Raw genomic sequence first — 20493 nt, 5'->3', positions numbered from 1 at the left:
GTGATTTTATACATTAAAACTTCGGTTGGCATCACATGATCAAGAATCACTTTGTATCAAAATAGATCTTTTCGGCGCTGTCACAGCGATGGCAAGTCAATCACTACCTATAGGTGCTCATATACCTATTGTGGATATGGTACAGTATTGCTTGGCAAATTGTAAGCAGTTGGCAGGACATAGTGGACAAATCTAACTACTAGCTTTTGGTAAGGTTCCGCAGTGAAGACCACGGAATAGCAATGGCAGCACAGATCCCCCTATATAGTGCTGGCTTTGTTACCGTCTTTTAATCGATCTTAAGTGATAACGACAATCCTTTTATTATTAAAGATAAACGTCATTTATACAACATTGGAATTTTTAAAGAACTCTTATTGATCAACATATTTTTAATCGTTTTTTTATTCTACTCCGCTTCGCAATGTGTTATCATCATTTCAGCCATTTCACCCATAGATTTTCAAAAGAACTAGTCGAAAGCAGTCAACATCTTGCGTCTTTCGAACACCTTAGCCAGGTCTATTCTGCGCGCTATGTGGCCTACCTATTGCTACTTCAACTTGCCAATCCGACAACAACTATTAACATAGTGATAGTAAAAGGTAGTTAAAGTCAGCAAAAAGTGGTACTGCATATTTTTATCGTCTAATAAAAGATTTGTGATTTAGGTAACAACGGATCGTCTCCTACGGGCGCTAAAGGTACATCCCGACCCGGAAAAAGGCCGTCTCAACCTGGAAGCAAGGGATCATCTAGCCCAGGTGGCAACGAGTCACCTGAATCAGGTAACAAGGGAAAATCTCCGCCAGGAACCAAAGGAACTTCTAAGCCAGATGACAAGGAACCATCAAAGCCAAGCGATAAAGGACACTCTCATCCAGGAGGCAAGGAACCGTCGAAACCAGGTGACAAAGGACACTCTCATCCAGGAGGCAAGGAACCGTCCAAACTAGGAGACAAAGGACATTCTCATTCAGGAGGCAAAGAACCTTCTCATCCAGGTGGCAAGGTACCATCCAAACCAGGTGACAAAGAACACTCTCATCCAGGAGGCAAGGAACCATCCAAACCAGCTGACAAAGGACACTCTCATCCAGGAGGCAAGGAACCGTCCAAACCAGGTAACAGAGGACACTCTCATCCAGGAGGCAAGGAGCCGTCCAAACCAGGCGACAAAGGACACTCTCATCCAGGAGGCAAGGAACCGTCCAAACCAGGTGACAGAGGACACCCTCATCCAGGAGGCAAGGAGCCGTCCAAACCAGGAGACAAAGGACATTCTCATCCAGGAGGCAAAGAACCTTCTCATCCAGGTGGCAAGGTACCATCCAAACCAGGTGACAAAGGACACTCTCATCCAGGAGGCAAGGAACCATCCAAACCAGGTGACAATGGACATTCTCATCCAGGAGGCAAGGAACCGTCCAAACCAGGCGACAAAGGACACTCTCATCCAGGAGGCAAGGAACCGTCCAAACCAGGTGACAGAGGACACTCTCATCCAGGAGGCAAGGAACCGTCCAAACCAGGTGACAGAGGACACTCTCATCCAGGAGGCAAGGAGCCGTCCAAACCGGGTGACAAAGGACACTCTCATCCAGGAGGCAAGGAACCGTCCAAACCGGGTGACAAAGGACACTCTCATCCAGGAGGCAAGGAACCGTCCAAACCAGGTGACAGAGGACACTCTCATCCAGGAGGCAAGGAGCCGTCCAAACCGGGTGACAAAGGACACTCTCATCCAGGAGGCAAGGAACCGTCCAAACCAGGTGACAAAGGACACTCTCATCCAGGAGGCAAAGAACCTTCTCATCCAGGTGGCAAAGTACCATCCAAACCAGACGATAATGGACCTTCTTATCCAGGAGGCAAAGGATCATCTAAACCAGACGGCAAAGAACCATCAAAACCAGACGACAATGGACCTTCTTATCCAGGAGGCAAAGGATCATCTAAACCAGACGGCAAAGAACCATCCAAACCAGACGACAATGGACCTTCTTATCCAGAAGGCAAAGGATCATCTAAACCAGACGGCAAAGAACCATCAAAACCTGATGACAAAAAACCAGGTATTTAACTTTTATCTATATGTTATATAACTAATAATATAACTATATAAGATACAAGATACGTTACTTGGCGATGTAGAGGAAACACAATTTATTATTATAGCAGTACTCGATTTTTTTTCGATATTGAACAGAATTACAAACAATTATTTTAATAAATATCTCTTATTTTGGTTATTGTTTACAAAACGTACACGTGGATTGGTAATAGGTTCAAAAGTATTAAAGGAATGAATGTATTTTAATTTATCAGCAGAAATCCTCAAAATTACACCTATCCTAAATCTACCTGTGTAAAGTGATCACTCTTAAATATGTTGCTTTACTTTGTTTTTTCTACTGAAACACGAAAGGCTATTAACTAAATAATAAATAATTTTAATATGTAGCTAAATGAGTTTTGACAACGGTTTTTCTTACCACATTATCATTACTTTGTTTATTATTTTTAAAACCAGTCATTTTTGGATAGGGCTTACCATACACTAATTGCCAACAAACTAGCTACAAGTCCACTTCTTTAAATATCTAACATATTTTACCAATCATCTTTTGTAAGCGTCAATATATAGCCATTTGCTTGACTTTAAAGTTTCTGTACTTCTAAATACTTCTTTGTTCATAACATAGAATATAAAGTAATTTAAAATAACATATGTGATGAACAGGAGATGGCAGTGGTCAGCCTATTGACAATGGAGGATTACCTGGACCAGGTGATGATGGTAATCCCGATGAAGATGGACCGGACGGACCATCTCAACCAGACAAAAAGGGAGGCAGACACAGGAAAGTCCATAAAGGTAATAGAGAACGTGCATTGAGTAATTTGGTATAAAAATAAATAACAGACGTAAGGCGTCCACTACTGGACATTGACCTACCTTTAAATTTCGAATAAGACTGGTAGAAAGCCTGCGTCTAACGTCTTCTTTGACAAGGTTGTCTGACCTCCTTGTAGATGAACTTCCTACGCTGCGTTTGTCGATCTGTGATTTCCACTCCAGAACTTTAATTATCCAGCAGCCATCTGTTCTGCGTGCAAATTGGCCAGCTCACTGCCAGTTTATCTCGTACCAAATATGTTTAATATCAGACTGCATTACTAGTTTTACTTCTAACTGATTTACCGTCGTCTATAGCAGATCGTAATTCGTTGAATTATGATTTACTGTCAGATTTAAAAAATGCAGCATAGTGTAAATGCCATTGCCAGATGCCATGACGAGAATGTGTGATTCTATCCATAATCGTTTATACGAATTTATTAACAAGCTTTTGAACAAGCTTTATATAACTCTAATGTTATTACATTAATGTATAAACTAAGAAACATTACAGTTAAAAAGACAAAAGATTGTTCTGTAACAATGTTTATAGCTTTAACTAATTTTCCAATCCCAATGTTTGAGTTGTATTGAAAATTTAACTGATTATTTGATCTCTATCTATTGATAGCCGAAATAGATTTTGACGATGCATCTATAATAATAATGCTTGTTTTATTAATTGTTTGGACAATACTAATGATAGGCCAACATACCAAGATCACTAACAATAAATCTACTTACCTACATACCTCAATTGTATTTTAAAAGTAAGGGAAAAACAATGATTATACCTTTATTTAATTATTTACTTACTGTCGGAATGTACTTGCTGTTATTAAAATAGTCTAGGAAAGAAAATAATATATTAAATCTTCATTCACATTAAAAGTATATATTTGTCTTAAACAGGAAAGAGCAGCGTTTCCTTAAACTCAGCAAACAGCAGTTCCAGCACTAGCAGCGCGACATCAACTATTGAGACTGAAAGTTCAGAAGAGATTATAGGTACCAAGAGTCTTTAGTTACTTTCCAATAATTTGATAAGTTTTTTGGAAGACTTTTTAATAGTAATATGTATATGGAACAACAAAGTTCTATTTTAAAACGAAATCTACTTTCTAAATATCGTAACTAAATGTACTTGCGAGCGATCATGATCGTCTATGACTGAGATCTGCGGTCGTAGGTCGCGGGATAGATTTCCGGAATACAATCTTATGGAAAATCACACTTTGTGCCTTAATTACATAGGATTGCCAGTTTCAAGAGAATATGCAGCAGCATCACGAAAAGCGTAACGATTATGACATATCCCACCACAGATACCTTCAGGCAGATGCCTTGCAAAGGCGTCCATGGGTTGAAACAACAATGGCAAAAATAGGCTCTTCCAAAGACAGTACCGTTGGTAGTTCAGAATCAAATTATATCATCACAACTACAATATAATGATAGCAAACACTTTGTTAAATTGAAATCCTGTCGCCAATGACTTGAAGATTTTTTTTTATCAGTGCTTACATTTGATAAAATGTTTACACAGTAGCTGATTCCGTATGTTTCTCGTGTTCTGCATAGCCTTTTGTAGAAGTAATTTCATAACTTTCCTTAAAAATATTCTGACCGTGGTTTATCCTATAAGATATAATTTGAACGAACTTCCACCTTACGTGGGGGGAGGAATTTTGTAAGGTCCATTCTGGACTTAGCTTTACTTGTCGGAAGGGAAATTCCTACCAAATCAATATATAGATGAAAATCTCTTAAATATACACTAATTAAAATATAATAAGACTATTAAACGGTTACCATGTATTCCTAGCTAGTATGTTAATGAGAAACAATGGCACAGAACTAAACGCGGTAAATCAGTGAAAATACAAAAATAAGAGAATACATAAACATAATGATATCAAAAACTAAGGAGCAAATAATACACAGAAAATAGTAAATACTATTAAGTTTTATTATTACCTTAATGACATGGAACCGGGATATTAGTGGCGAAGCTGTTCTTTGTATGAAAATATGACTAATATAAAAATATATATCTCGAACAGATGAGGATGGCACAATCAGACATCATCGCCGTAGGAGACCAAGACCAGGTAAAAACGAGCCACAACCTGATGATGACGATGATTACTCTGACGAAGATGCCCCATCAAGAAAGCACAAGAAACACAGGAAGACCAAAAAAGGTAATATCCCAGATTGAATAACATTATGTAAAAATTGCATTCATTGAAAAGTGTCTGAGTGCTCACCACGTAAACCTTTTACTAAGTGGCGCGATGTCACTGTAACATAGTGCAATCTTATGATGATAACATATGATGATCATATCATACGTTTAGATGATGTTTTAAACATCACATTACTTACATATTCAGACGCCTATATAATGTTATGATTCCTACAGTAGAAGTTTATTCAACAATAACTTTTTATTGATAATAAAATTCCTAAAGATTAAATGCTCTAATATTGTGAGAATTTCCTTGTTCTTTTCATATCCGGGGGAGTTTATAACTATCTTTGTTTTTAATTTAAGGATGCTATTACAGAACAACTTCATTCGGTGTTTCCCATAGTGACGCCCACACTCCACAGTTGGGGCAATTTGATTTTTAAAGGGGGCAATTCTAAAATGGACCCTTTCACTCCAGGCCGTACATGCAATGTTAAATTTAGTGCCAAATTTAAAACAAATGATGAAATAATTATAAATGTTAAGGAGCATAAGAATTTTAAAAAGGCCGTATGGAGTATGGCTTGAAAAAGGTTGGGAAACACTGGCTGTCTCTGATTCGTTTCTATCAAAATGTGCTGCACAAGCTTTCTTATGACGTGCCCTAGTGTTCGGTGCAAATGATCTTTAAAGGACAAGAATGTCAATAAAATTAATTACAGACTATTCGTCTTAATAAAGCAGTGTTACTTTCCACCAGCTAACAAACGAATAGATTGGTTGACCATTCTACAAGCTAATAGACCGTTGGCAACAAATGGATATTTTTTAATAATAAGTGTGTGTCTTATGCAAAATATGCTACAAGATACCAGTACTACGTTAGTTATTATAGGAGCAACTGTAATTAAATCTGAAGTACCATTGAAATGAGTCACAATTATAATTTTTATCCTCCATAGGATCTACCAGCACTTCATCATCTACAAGCATTTCCAGCAATAGCGGTACAGTCATAATAACAGAAGAGAGCGAAAGTTCCGAAGAGATACCAGGTAGTTATCACTTTAAATAAAAAGAAGTATATATATATCTACATAATAAATGTCAAAACACAGTGACATTGGTCCACACTATCTGTATATATTAAATCAAGTTCACGTTACTACATTACTTTTGCACCACCTTATATATTTATGTTATAATCGGTGGTTGATCTAAGTAAACATAATATTATCCTAATCATAACTTAAATCGTATCTCTACTACTAGACATGCTTCCGCATAAGTTTCAAATAAGACTAGTAAGAAGAGGCAAGCACCCAGCATTTTTCTTAACAAAGTCAATTGTCCACCCTATGGCTGAAAAATCAACAGCGAGTACCAAACCAATAATAACTTTCTAACTATGCTTGGAAAATATTAGAATTATTTATATAAAAAAAACTCATATGTAATACACATTTCAAAGAAAATTAATAACATCGATGAGTTTGTTCTTAATTGTTCTTAGTAGTTAGCGCTATACGTAATGACGTAAAATTAAATTTTATCACACGAATGTAGATGATTGTAATGATAATGTTATGGAGTTGATTGACTTCGGATTTTAACTTTGAAACGAAAAGAACAAAAGAATGCCAGCAAAGTGCCAATGACAGTAATTAGATAATAAAATAAGCATTATTAGAACAAGTTTTAGCATAACAATTCGCTAAAATTAATAATATGATGTAGATGATGATGAGCCATCCCAACAAGGCAGCAAACGACCACACAAACCAGGAGACAAGGGATCGCCTACCCCAGGTGACAAGGGAACACCTACCCCAGGCGACAAGGGATCACCTACCCCTGGCGACAAGGGATCACAAACACCAGGCGACAAGGGATCACAAACACCAAGCGACAAGGGATCACCTACCCCAGGCGACAAGGGAACGCCTACCCCAGGCGACAAGGGATCACCTACCCCAGGCGACAAGGGAACACCTACCCCAGGCGATAAGGGATCACCTACCCCAGGCGACAAGGGATCACATACCCCTGACGACAAGGGATCACCAACACCAGGCGACAAGAGATCACCTACCCCTGGCGACAAGGGAACACCTACCCCAGGCGACAAGGGAACACCTACCCCAGGTGACAAGGGAACACCTACCCCTGGCGACAAGGGATCACCTACCCCAGGCGACAAGGGATCACATACCCCTGGCGACAAGGGATCACCTACCCCAGGCGACAAGGGAACACCTACCCCTGGTGACAAGGGATCACCTACCCCAGGCGACAAGGGAACACCTACCCCAGGCGACAATGGAACACCTACCCCAGGCGACAAGGGAACACCTACCCCAGGCGACAAGGGATCACCTACCCCAGGCGACAAGGGAACACCTACCCCAGGCGACAAGGGAACACCTACCCCAGGCGACAAGGGAACACCTACCCCAGGTGACAAGGGAACACCTACCCCTGGCGACAAGGGATCACCTACCCCAGGCGACAAGGAAACACCTACACCAGGTGACAAGGGAACACCAACACCAGGCGACAAGGGCTCACCTACCCCAGGCGACAAGGGATCACCTACCCCTGGCGACAAGGGATCACCAACACCAGGCGACAAGGGATCACCTACCCCAGGCGACAAGGGATCACCTACCCCAGGCGACAAGGGATCACCTACCCCAGGCGACAAGGGATCACCAACACCAGGCGACAAGGGATCACCTACCCCAGGCGACAAGGGAACACCTACCCCAGGCGACAAGGGATCACCAACACCAGGCGACAAGGGATCACCTACCCCAGGCGACAAGGGATCACCTACCCCAGGCGACAAGGGATCACCGACCCCTGGCGACAAGGGATCACCAACACCAGGCGACAAGGGAACACCTACCCCAGGTGACAAGGGAACACCTACCCCTGGCGATAAGGGATCACCTACCCCAGGCGACAAGGGAACACCTACCCCAGGCGATAAGGGAGCACCAACACCAGGCGACAAAGGAACACCTACTCCTGGCGACAGAGGAACACCTACCCCAGGCGATAAGGGATCACCTACCCCAGGCGACAAAGGAACACCTACCCCAAGTGACAGAGGAACACCTACCCCAGGCGACAAGGGATCACCAACACCAGGCGACAGAGGAACACCTACCCCTGGCGACAAGGGATCACCAACACCAGGCGACAAGGGATCACCTACCCCAGGCGACAAGGGATCACCTACCCCAGGCGACAAGGGATCACCGACCCCTGGCGACAAGGGATCACCAACACCAGGCGACAAGGGAACACCTACCCCAGGTGACAAGGGAACATCTACCCCTGGCGATAAGGGATCACCTACCCCAGGCGACATGGGAACACCTACCCCAGGCGATAAGGGAGCACCAACACCAGGCGACAAAGGAACACCTACTCCTGGCGACAGAAGAACACCTACCCCAGGCGATAAGGGATCACCGACCCCTGGCGACAAGGGATCACCAACACCAGGCGACAAGGGAACACCTACCCCAGGTGACAAGGGAACACCTACCCCTGGCGATAAGGGATCACCTACCCCAGGCGACAAGGGAACACCTACCCCAGGCGATAAGGGAGCACCAACACCAGGCGACAAAGGAACACCTACTCCTGGCGACAGAGGAACACCTACCCCAGGCGATAAGGGATCACCTACCCCAGGCGACAAAGGAACACCTACCCCAAGTGACAGACGAACACCTACCCCAGGCGACAAGGGATCACCAACACCAGGCGACAGAGGAACACCTACCCCTGGCGACAAGGGAGCACCAACACCAGGCGACAAAGGAACACCTACCCCTGGCGACAAGGGATCACCTACCCCAGGCGACAAGGGAACACCTACCCCTGGTGACAAGGGATCACCTACCCCAGGCGACAAGGGAACACCTACCCCAGGCGACAATGGAACACCTACCCCAGGCGACAAGGGAACACCTACCCCAGGCGACAAGGGAGCACCAACAACAGGCGACAAAGGAACACCTACCCCTGGCGACAGAGGAACACCTACCCCAGGCGATAAGGGATCACCCACCCCAGGCGACAAGGGAACACCTACCCCAGGCGACAAGGGAACACCTACCCCAGGCGACAAGGGATCACCTACCCCAGGTGACAGAGGAACACCTACCCCAGGCGACAAGGGATCAACAACACCAGGCGACAAGGGATCACCAACACCAGGCGACAAGGGATCACCAACACCAGGCGACAAGGGAACACCTACCCCAGGCGACAAGGGAACACCTACCCCAGGCGACAGAGGAACACCTACCCCTGGCGACAAGGGATCACCAACACCAGGCGACAAGGGAACACCTACTCCAGGCGACAAGGGAACACCAACACCAGGCGACAAAGGAACACCTACCCCTGGCGACAGAGGAACACCTACCCCAGGCGACAAGGGAGCACCAACACCAGGCGACAAGGGATCACCTACCCCTAGCGACAAGGGATCACCAACACCAGGCGACAAGGGATCACCTACCCCAGGCGACAAGGGAACACCTACCCCAGGCGACAAGGGAACACCTACCCCAGGCGACAAGGGATCACCAACACCAGGCGACAAGGGATCTCCTACCCCGGGTGACAAAGGAACATCTGCTCCTTGCGACAAAGGAACACCTACCCCTGGCGATAAGGGATCACCTACTCCAGGCGACAAGGGAACACCTACCCCAGGCGACAAGGGAACACCTACCCCAGGCGACAAGGGATCACATACCACTGGGGACAAGGGATCACCAACACCAGGCGACAAGGGATCACCTACCCCAGGCGACAAGGGATCACCTACCCCTGGCGACAAGGGATCACCTACCCCTGGTGACAAGGGAACACCTACCCCAGGCGACAAGGAAACACCTACACCAGGTGACAAGGGAACACCAACACCAGGCGACAAGGGCTCACCTACCCCAGGCGACAAGGGATCACCTACCCCTGGCGACAAGGGATCGCCTACCCCAGGCGACAAGGGAACACCTACCCCTGGTGACAAGGGATTACCTACCCCAGGTGACAAGGGAACACCTACCCCAGGCGACAAGGGAACACCTACCCCAGGCGACAAGGGAACACCTACCCCAGGCGATAAGGGATCACCTACCCCAGGCGACAAGGGAACACCTACCCCAGGCGACAAGGGATCACCAACACCAGGCGACAAGGGATCACCTACCCCTGGCGACAAGGGATCACCTACCCCAGGCGATAAGGGATCACCTACCTCAGGCGACAAAGGAACACCTACCCCAGGCGACAAGGGAACACCTACCCCAGGCGACAAGGGATCACCTACCCCAGGCGACAAGGGATCACCAACACCAGGCGACAAGGGATCACCTACCCCTGGCGACAGAGGAACACCTACCCCAGGCGATAAGGGATCACCTACTCCAGGCGACAAGGGATCACCTACCCCAGGCGACAAGGGAACACCTACCCCAGGCGACAAGGGATCACATACCCCTGGCGACAAGGGATCACCTACCCCAGGCGACAAGGGAACACCTACCCCTGGTGACAAGGGATCACCTACCCCAGGCGACAAGGGAACACCTACCCCAGGCGACAATGGAACACCTACCCCAGGCGACAAGGGAACACCTACCCCAGGCGACAAGGGATCACCTACCCCAGGCGACAAGGGAACACCAACCCCAGGCGACAAGGGATCACCTACCCCAGGCGATAAGGGATCACCTACCCCAGGCGACAAGGGATCACATACCCTTGGCGACAAGGGATCACCTACCCCAGGCGACAAGGGATCACCTACCCCTGGCGACAAGGGATCACCTACCCCAGGCGACAAGGGAACACCTACCCCTGGTGACAAGGGATCACCTACCCCAGGCGACAAGGGAACACCTACCCCAGGCGACAAGGGAACACCTACCCCAGGCGACAAGGAAACACCTACACCAGGTGACAAGGGAACACCAACACCAGGCGACAAGGGCTCACCTACCCCAGGCGACAAGGGATCACCTACCCCTGGCGACAAGGGATCGCCTACCCCAGGCGACAAGGGAACACCTACCCCAGGCGACAAGGGAACACCTACCCCAGGCGACAAGGGATCACATACCACTGGGGACAAGGGATCACCAACACCAGGCGACAAGGGATCACCTACCCCAGGCGACAAGGGATCACCTACCCCTGGCGACAAGGGATCACCTACCCCTGGTGACAAGGGAACACCTACCCCAGGCGACAAGGAAACACCTACACCAGGTGACAAGGGAACACCAACACCAGGCGACAAGGGCTCACCTACCCCAGGCGACAAGGGATCACCTACCCCTGGCGACAAGGGATCGCCTACCCCAGGCGACAAGGGAACACCTACCCCTGGTGACAAGGGATTACCTACCCCAGGTGACAAGGGAACACCTACCCCAGGCGACAAGGGAACACCTACCCCAGGCGACAAGGGAACACCTACCCCAGGCGATAAGGGATCACCTACCCCAGGCGACAAGGGAACACCTACCCCAGGCGACAAGGGATCACCAACACCAGGCGACAAGGGATCACCTACCCCTGGCGACAAGGGATCACCTACCCCAGGCGATAAGGGATCACCTACCTCAGGCGACAAAGGAACACCTACCCCAGGCGACAAGGGAACACCTACCCCAGGCGACAAGGGATCACCTACCCCAGGCGACAAGGGATCACCAACACCAGGCGACAAGGGATCACCTACCCCTGGCGACAGAGGAACACCTACCCCAGGCGATAAGGGATCACCTACTCCAGGCGACAAGGGATCACCTACCCCAGGCGACAAGGGAACACCTACCCCAGGCGACAAGGGATCACATACCCCTGGCGACAAGGGATCACCTACCCCAGGCGACAGGGGAACACCTACCCCTGGTGACAAGGGATCACCTACCCCAGGCGACAAGGGAACACCTACCCCAGGCGACAATGGAACACCTACCCCAGGCGACAAGGGAACACCTACCCCAGGCGACAAGGGATCACCTACCCCAGGCGACAAGGGAACACCAACCCCAGGCGACAAGGGATCACCTACCCCAGGCGATAAGGGATCACCTACCCCAGGCGACAAGGGATCACATACCCCTGGCGACAAGGGATCACCTACCCCAGGCGACAAGGGATCACCTACCCCTGGCGACAAGGGATCACCTACCCCAGGCGACAAGGGAACACCTACCCCTGGTGACAAGGGATCACCTACCCCAGGCGACAAGGGAACACCTACCCCAGGCGACAAGGGAACACCTACCCCAGGCGACAAGGAAACACCTACACCAGGTGACAAGGGAACACCAACACCAGGCGACAAGGGCTCACCTACCCCAGGCGACAAGGGATCACCTACCCCTGGCGACAAGGGATCGCCTACCCCAGGCGACAAGGGAACACCTACCCCTGGTGACAAGGGATCACCTACCCTAGGCGACAAGGGAACACCTACCCCAGGCGACAAGGGAACACCTACCCCAGGCGACAAGGGATCACCTACCCCTGGCGACAAGGGAACACCTACCCCAGACGACAAGGGATCACCTACCCCAGGCGACAAGGGATCACCTACCCCAGGCGACAAGGGATCACATACCCCTGGCGACAAGGGATCACCAACACCAGGCGACAAGGGAACACCTACCCCAGGCGACAAGGAAACACCTACACCAGGTGACAAGGGAACACCAACACCAGGCGACAAGGGCTCACCTACCCCAGGCGACAAGGGATCACCTACCCCTGGCGACAAGGGATCGCCTACCCCAGGCGACAAGGGAACACCTACCCCTGGTGACAAGGGATCACCTACCCCAGGCGACAAGGGAACACCTACCCCAGGCGACAAGGGATCACCAACACCAGGCGACAAGGGATCACCTACCCCTGGCGACAAGGGATCACCTACCCCAGGCGACAAGGGATCACCAACACCAGGCGACAAGGGATCACCTACCCCAGGCGACAAGGGATCACCTACCCCTGGCGACAAGGGAACACCTACCCCAGGTGACATGGGTACACCTACCCCTGGCGACAGAGGAACACCTACCCCTGGCGACAAGGGATCACCAACACCAGGCGACAAGGGAACACCTACTCCAGGCGACAAGGGATCACCTACTCCAGGCGACAAGGGATCACCTACCCCAGGCGACAAGGGAACACCTACCCCTGGCGACAAGGGAGCACCAACACCAGGTGACAAAGGAACACCTACTCCTGGCGACAGAGGAACACCTACCCCAGGCGATAAGGGATCACCTACCCCAGGCGACAAGGGAACACCTACCCCAGGCGACAAGGGAACACCTACCCCAGGCGACAAGGGATCACCTACCCCAGGCGACAAGGGATCACCAACACCAGGCGACAAGGGATCACCTACCCCTGGCGACAGAGGAACACCTACCCCAGGCGATAAGGGATCACCTACTCCAGGCGACAAGGGATCACCTACCCCAGGCGACAAGGGAACACCTACCCCAGGCGACAAGGGATCACATACCCCTGGCGACAAGGGATCACCAACACCAGGCGACAAGGGATCACCTACCCCTGGTGACAAGGGATCACCTACCCCAGGCGACAAGGGAACACCTACCCCAGGCGACAATGGAACACCTACCCCAGGCGACAAGGGAACACCTACCCCAGGCGACAAGGGATCACCTACCCCAGGCGACAAGGGAACACCTACCCCAGGCGACAAGGGATCACCTACCCCAGGCGATAAGGGATCATCTACCCCAGGCGACAAGGGATCACATACCCCTGGCGACAAGGGATCACCAACACCAGGCGACAAGGGAACACCTACCCCAGGCGACAAGGGATCACCTACCCCAGGCGATAAGGGATCATCTACCCCAGGCGACAAGGGATCACATACCCCTGGCGACAAGGGATCACCAACACCAGGCGACAAGGGCTCACCTACCCCAGGTGATAAGGGATCACCTACCCCTGGTGACAAGGGATCACCAACACCAGGCGACAAGGAAACACCTACACCAGGTGACAAGGGAACACCAACACCAGGCGACAAGGGCTCACCTACCCCAGGCGACAAGGGATCACCTACCCCTGGCGACAAGGGATCGCCTACCCCAGGCGACAAGGGAACACCTACCCCTGGTGACAAGGGATCACCTACCCCAGGCGACAAGGGAACACCTACCCCAGGCGACAAGGGAACACCTACCCCAGGCGACAAGGGATCACCTACCCCTGGCGACAAGGGAACACCTACCCCAGGCGACAAGGGATCACCTACCCCAGGCGACAAGGGATCACCTACCCCAGGCGACAAGGGATCACATACCCCTGGCGACAAGGGATCACCAACACCAGGCGACAAGGGAACACCTACTCCAGGTGACAAGGGAACACCTACCCCTGGCGATAAGGGATCACCTACCCCAGGCGACAAGGGAACACCTACCCCGGGTGACAAAGGAACATCTGCTCCTTGCGACAAAGGAACACCTACCCCTGGCGACAGAGGAACACCTACCCCAGGCGATAAGGGATCACCTACTCCAGGCGACAAGGGATCACCTACCCCAGGCGACAAGGGAACACCTACCCCAGGCGACAAGGGATCACATACCCCTGGCGACAAGGGATCACCAACACCAGGCGACAAGGGATCACCTACCCCAGGCGACAAGGGAACACCTACCCCAGGCGACAAGGGAACACCTACCCCAGGCGACAAGGGAACACCTACCCCAGGCGATAAGGGATCACCTACCCCAGGCGACAAGGGAACACCTACCCCAGGCGACAAGGGAACACCTACCCCAGGCGACAAGGGATCACCAACACCAGGCGACAAGGGATCACCTACCCCAGGCGACAAGGGATCACCTACCCCTGGCGACAAGGGAACACCTACCCCAGGCGACAAGGGATCACCTACCTCTGGTGACAAGGGAACACCAACACCAGGCGACAAGGGATCTCCTACCCCGGGTGACAAGGGATCACCTACCCCTGGCGACAAGGGAACACCTACCCCTGGCGACAGAGGAACACCTACCCCTGGCGACAAGGGAGCACCAACACCAGGCGACAAAGGAACACCTACTCCTGGCGACAAGGGATCACCAACACCAGGCGACAAGGGATCACCTACCCCAGGCGACAAGGGATCACCTACCCCAGGCGACAAGGGAACACCTACCCCAGGCGACAAGGGAACACCTACCCCAGGCGACAAGGGATCACCAACACCAGGCGACAAGGGATCACCTACCCCAGGCGACAAGGGATCACCTACCCCAGTTGACAAGGGATCACCGACCCCTGGCGACAAGGGATCACCAACACCAGGCGACAAGGGAACACCTACCCCAGGCGACAAGGGATCACATACCCCTGGCGACAAGGGATCACCAACACCAGGCGACAAGGGATCACCTACCCCTGGCGACAAGGGAACACCTACCCCAGGCGACAAGGGATCACCTACCTCTGGTGACAAGGGAACACCAACACCAGGCGACAAGGGATCTCCTACCCCGGGTGACAAGGGATCACCTACCCCAGGCGACAAGGGAACACCTACCCCTGGCGACAGAGGAACACCTACCCCTGGCGACAAGGGAGCACCAACACCAGGCGACAAAGGAACACCTACTCCTGGCGACAAGGGATCACCAACACCAGGCGACAAGGGATCACCTACCCCAGGCGACAAGGGATCACCTACCCCAGGCGACAAGGGAACACCTACCCCAGGCGACAAGGGAACACCTACCCCAGGCGACAAGGGATCACCAACACCAGGCGACAAGGGATCACCTACCCCAGGCGACAAGGGATCACCTACCCCAGTTGACAAGGGATCACCGACCCCTGGCGACAAGGGATCACCAACACCAGGCGACAAGGGAACACCTACCCCAGGCGACAAGGGAACACCTATCCCAGGCGACAAGGGAACACCTACCCCAGGCGACAAGGGATCACATACCCCTGGCGACAAGGGATCACCAACACCAGGCGACAAGGGATCACCTACCCCAGGCGACAAGGGATCACCTACCCCAGGCGACAAGGGATCACCGACCCCTGGCGACAAGGGATCACCAACACCAGGCGACAAGGGAACACCTACCCCAGGTGACAAGGGAACATCTACCCCTGGCGATAAGGGATCACCTACCCCAGGCGACATGGGAACACCTACCCCAGGCGACAAGGGAACACCTACCCCAGGCGATAAGGGATCACCTACCCCAGGCGACAAGGGAACACCTACCCCAGGCGACAAGGGAACACCTACCCCAGGCGACAAGGGATCACCAACACCAGGCGACAAGGGATCACCTACCCCAGGCGACAAGGGATCACCTACCCCTGGCGACAAGGGAACACCTACCCCAGGCGACAAGGGATCACCTACCTCTGGTGACAAGGGAACACCAACACCAGGCGACAAGGGATCTCCTACCCCGGGTGACAAGGGATCACCTACCCCTGGCGACAAGGGAACACCTACCCCTGGCGACAGAGGAACACCTACCCCTGGCGACAAGGGAGCACCAACACCAGGCGACAAAGGAACACCTACTCCTGGCGACAAGGGATCACCAACACCAGGCGACAAGGGATCACCTACCCCAGGCGACAAGGGATCACCTACCCCAGGCGACAAGGGAACACCTACCCCAGGCGACAAGGGAACACCTACCCCAGGCGACAAGGGATCACCAACACCAGGCGACAAGGGATCACCTACCCCAGGCGACAAGGGATCACCTACCCCAGTTGACAAGGGATCACCGACCCCTGGCGACAAGGGATCACCAACACCAGGCGACAAGGGAACACCTACCCCAGGCGACAAGGGATCACATACCCCTGGCGACAAGGGATCACCAACACCAGGCGACAAGGGATCACCTACCCCTGGCGACAAGGGAACACCTACCCCAGGCGACAAGGGATCACCTACCTCTGGTGACAAGGGAACACCAACACCAGGCGACAAGGGATCTCCTACCCCGGGTGACAAGGGATCACCTACCCCAGGCGACAAGGGAACACCTACCCCTGGCGACAGAGGAACACCTACCCCTGGCGACAAGGGAGCACCAACACCAGGCGACAAAGGAACACCTACTCCTGGCGACAAGGGATCACCAACACCAGGCGACAAGGGATCACCTACCCCAGGCGACAAGGGATCACCTACCCCAGGCGACAAGGGAACACCTACCCCAGGCGACAAGGGAACACCTACCCCAGGCGACAAGGGATCACCAACACCAGGCGACAAGGGATCACCTACCCCAGGCGACAAGGGATCACCTACCCCAGTTGACAAGGGATCACCGACCCCTGGCGACAAGGGATCACCAACACCAGGCGACAAGGGAACACCTACCCCAGGCGACAAGGGAACACCTATCCCAGGCGACAAGGGAACACCTACCCCAGGCGACAAGGGATCACATACCCCTGGCGACAAGGGATCACCAACACCAGGCGACAAGGGATCACCTACCCCAGGCGACAAGGGATCACCTACCCCTGGCGACAAGGGATCACCTACCCCAGGCGACAAGGGAACACCTACCCCTGGTGACAAGGGATCACCTACCCCAGGCGACAAGGGAACACCTACCCCAGGCGACAAGGGAACACCTACCCCAGGCGACAAGGGAACACCTACCCCAGGCGATAAGGGATCACCTACCCCAGGCGACAAGGGAACACCTACCCCAGGCGACAAGGGAACACCTACCCCTGGTGACAAGGGATCACCAACACCAGGCGACAAGGGAACACCTACACCAGGCGACAAGGGAACACCTACCCCAGGCGACAAGGGATCACCTACCCCTGGCGACAAGGGATCACCTACCCCAGGCGACAAGGGAACACCTACCCCTGGTGACAAGGGATCACCTACCCCAGTCGACAAGGGAACACCTACCCCAGGCGACAAGGGAACACCTACCCCAGGCGACAAGGGAACACCTACCCCAGGCGATAAGGGATCACCTACCCCAGGCGACAAGGGAACACCTACCCCAGGCGACAAGGGAACACCTACCCCAGGCGACAAGGGATCACCAACACCAGGCGACAAGGGATCACCTACCCCAGGCGACAAGGGATTTCCTACCCCTGGCGACAAGGGAACACCTACCCCAGGCGACAAGGGATCACCAACACCAGGCGACAAGGGATCACCTACCCCTGGTGACAAGGGAACACCTACCCCAGGCGACAAGGGAACACCTACCCCTGGTGACAAGGGAACACCTACCCCTGGCGACAAGCGATCACCAACACCAGGCGACAAGGGATCACCAACACCAGGGGACAAGGGATCTCCTACCCCGGGTGACAAAGGAACATCTGCTCCTTGCGACAAAGGAACACCTACCCCTGGCGACAGAGGAACACCTACCCCAGGCGATAAGGGATCACCTACTCCAGGCGACAAGGGATCACCTACCCCAGGCGACAAGGGAACACCTACCCCAGGCGACAAGGGATCACATACCCCTGGCGACAAGGGATCACCAACACCAGGCGACAAGGGATCACCTACCCCAGGCGACAAGGGATCACCTACCCCTGGCGACAAGGGATCACCAACACCAGGCGACAAGGGATCACCTACCCCTGGCGACAAGGGAACACCTACCCCAGGCGACAAGGGAACACCTACCCCAGGCGACAAGGGATCACCTACCCCTGGCGACAAGGGATCACCAACACCAGGCGACAAGGGATCACCTACCCCAGGCGACAAGGGATCACCTACCCCAGGCGACAAGGGATCACCTACCCCTGGCGACAAGGGATCACCAACACCAGGCGACAAGGGATCACCTATCCCTGGTGACAAGGGAACATCTACCCCAGGCGACAAGGGAACACCTACCCCAGGTGACAAGGGAACACCTACCCCTGGCGACAAGGGATCACCAACACCAGGCGACAAGGGATCACCAACACCCGGCGACAAGGGATCTCCTACCACGGGTGACAAAGGAACATCTGCTCCTTGCGACAAGGGATCAAGGGGTGTTGGTAAACCCAAACCTGGTCATTCAGGGCCTTTCCACGATGGAGGAAAAGTCTGCATCTGTTTTGACTCACTTAATGGAATCCCTCATTACCTTCGAAAATCCATTGGACTCTAGATCAACGATCTTTTTGCATTCGCAACGGACCGAATTCGACTATTATTATTTCTTTTATTTCCTAACGTTTGCAATTGTAAAAATGACTACGTGTCGCCAAAAATATTATTAAATATAAAGCATTAAACTGTTCTTGTGTTTTTTTTTCGTATTTATGTAACTTATTTTTTAATTAATTTTATATATACACATTACCGATTCGAGCAATCCGTAGACATTGGTAAAGCTTTTTTAGTTGTGAGAAAAGATATGCGGTGATAATTAAAAATTAAAACCTTTGTAAAGGCGCTTTGTAGACGAAGTTGTTTTCAATCGGTGAATTATACGATGTGATATAGTGTACACATTCAAAAAAATTAAATTATTTTTATTTTAACACATCCTCAAAGTGCCAATGTTTTATATTGGCGGCCATTATGCACTTATTACGCTCATTACAATAGAGTGTATATTTTTTAATTTTTCACCCATCAATAGGTAGTGGTAGAAATTAAAAATTCATTTATTACAATATATGCTATATATATATAAATATATTGTAATTTATGTCACATTGTCATTTATACGTAAAGTAATACTGATTGATTTTTCAGTTAAATCATTTGAATAATAAGCAAATACGTAACAATTTTATTAGTTTATTGAAATCTTTATATTTAAATAGCCTTAAAACTATTGTCATGTACCAATATTTAGTCTTTTTGGTATTTTCATGACAAAAAAATAATAAGTAAGTAGGATACTGGTACTGAAGATCTTAGTCTAATTAACAGAATAATGTAGTATAATAATATACTTCACATTATTAATTTCTATATTAAATAATAACACAATTAACCATCTACCTAGTGTAAACAAAGTTGTTAAAAAATCATTTTTAGTAATTCTAAAGTCTTCAGTTATTTCATTAATTATCGCTTTTATTTATTAGTACAGTATCATAAGATACAACATTTTCGTAATACATGTGGGATAATATTGCTACGTACTTTGGGTACTGACTCAGAATAAAACACCACTGGTTCACAAGGAGTCCTTTATTCACAAATCAGATGGTCACCCTACTTTATCACAAAGTATACTTTTGCTTAGTCCAAACTTCGCTTCCAAATCGCTCAGGAAATCACTGTCCAAATAAAAAATCACCTTCTACTTCAATTTAT

At 50.6% G+C, this 20493-nt stretch overlaps 1 protein-coding gene across 1 annotated transcript; it reads left to right on the top strand.

Moving 5' to 3' along the window:
• Positions 1–88: 88 nt before the first annotated feature.
• LOC137927257 (mucin-2-like) lies at positions 89–19462 on the top strand. The gene is made up of 23 exons (XM_068771036.1): positions 89–161; positions 672–2075; positions 2744–2878; positions 3815–3910; positions 4966–5106; positions 6059–6151; positions 6834–7217; positions 7554–7697; positions 8058–8249; positions 8346–8873; positions 9042–9776; positions 10497–10642; positions 10826–11609; positions 12378–12521; positions 13098–13256; positions 15105–15521; positions 15618–15857; positions 15930–16073; positions 16554–16793; positions 16866–17009; positions 17106–17345; positions 17418–17561; positions 17946–19462. The coding sequence occupies exons 1-23, from the start codon at positions 89–91 to the stop codon at positions 19328–19330; spliced, it is 8112 nt and encodes a 2703-aa protein (XP_068627137.1). The 3' UTR covers positions 19331–19462.
• Positions 19463–20493: the final 1031 nt, after the last annotated feature.

The sequence above is a fragment of the Battus philenor genome, unplaced genomic scaffold, assembly GCF_028537555.1.
Source record: "Battus philenor isolate CCGP_79_NKW_IND1 unplaced genomic scaffold, ilBatPhil1.0.hap1 SCAF_30, whole genome shotgun sequence".
Lineage (NCBI taxonomy): Eukaryota > Metazoa > Arthropoda > Insecta > Lepidoptera > Papilionidae > Battus > Battus philenor.
Note: the sequence above shows the minus strand (reverse complement) of the source record. Positions and strands in the feature narration are given on the sequence as shown.

Excerpts from the sequence above, each read along its gene's own strand:
- LOC137927257 (XM_068771036.1), top strand. The coding sequence starts at position 89 with ATGGCAAGTCAATCACTACCTATAGGTGCTCATATACCTATTGTGGAT. Across the intron at positions 12,522-13,097 it reads CAAGGGATCACCTACCCCTG|GCGACAAGGGATCACCTACC; the intron begins GCGACAAGGGAT and ends CACCAACACCAG. Across the intron at positions 17,346-17,417 it reads CAAGGGATCACCTACCCCAG|GCGACAAGGGATCACCAACA; the intron begins GCGACAAGGGAT and ends CACCTACCCCAG.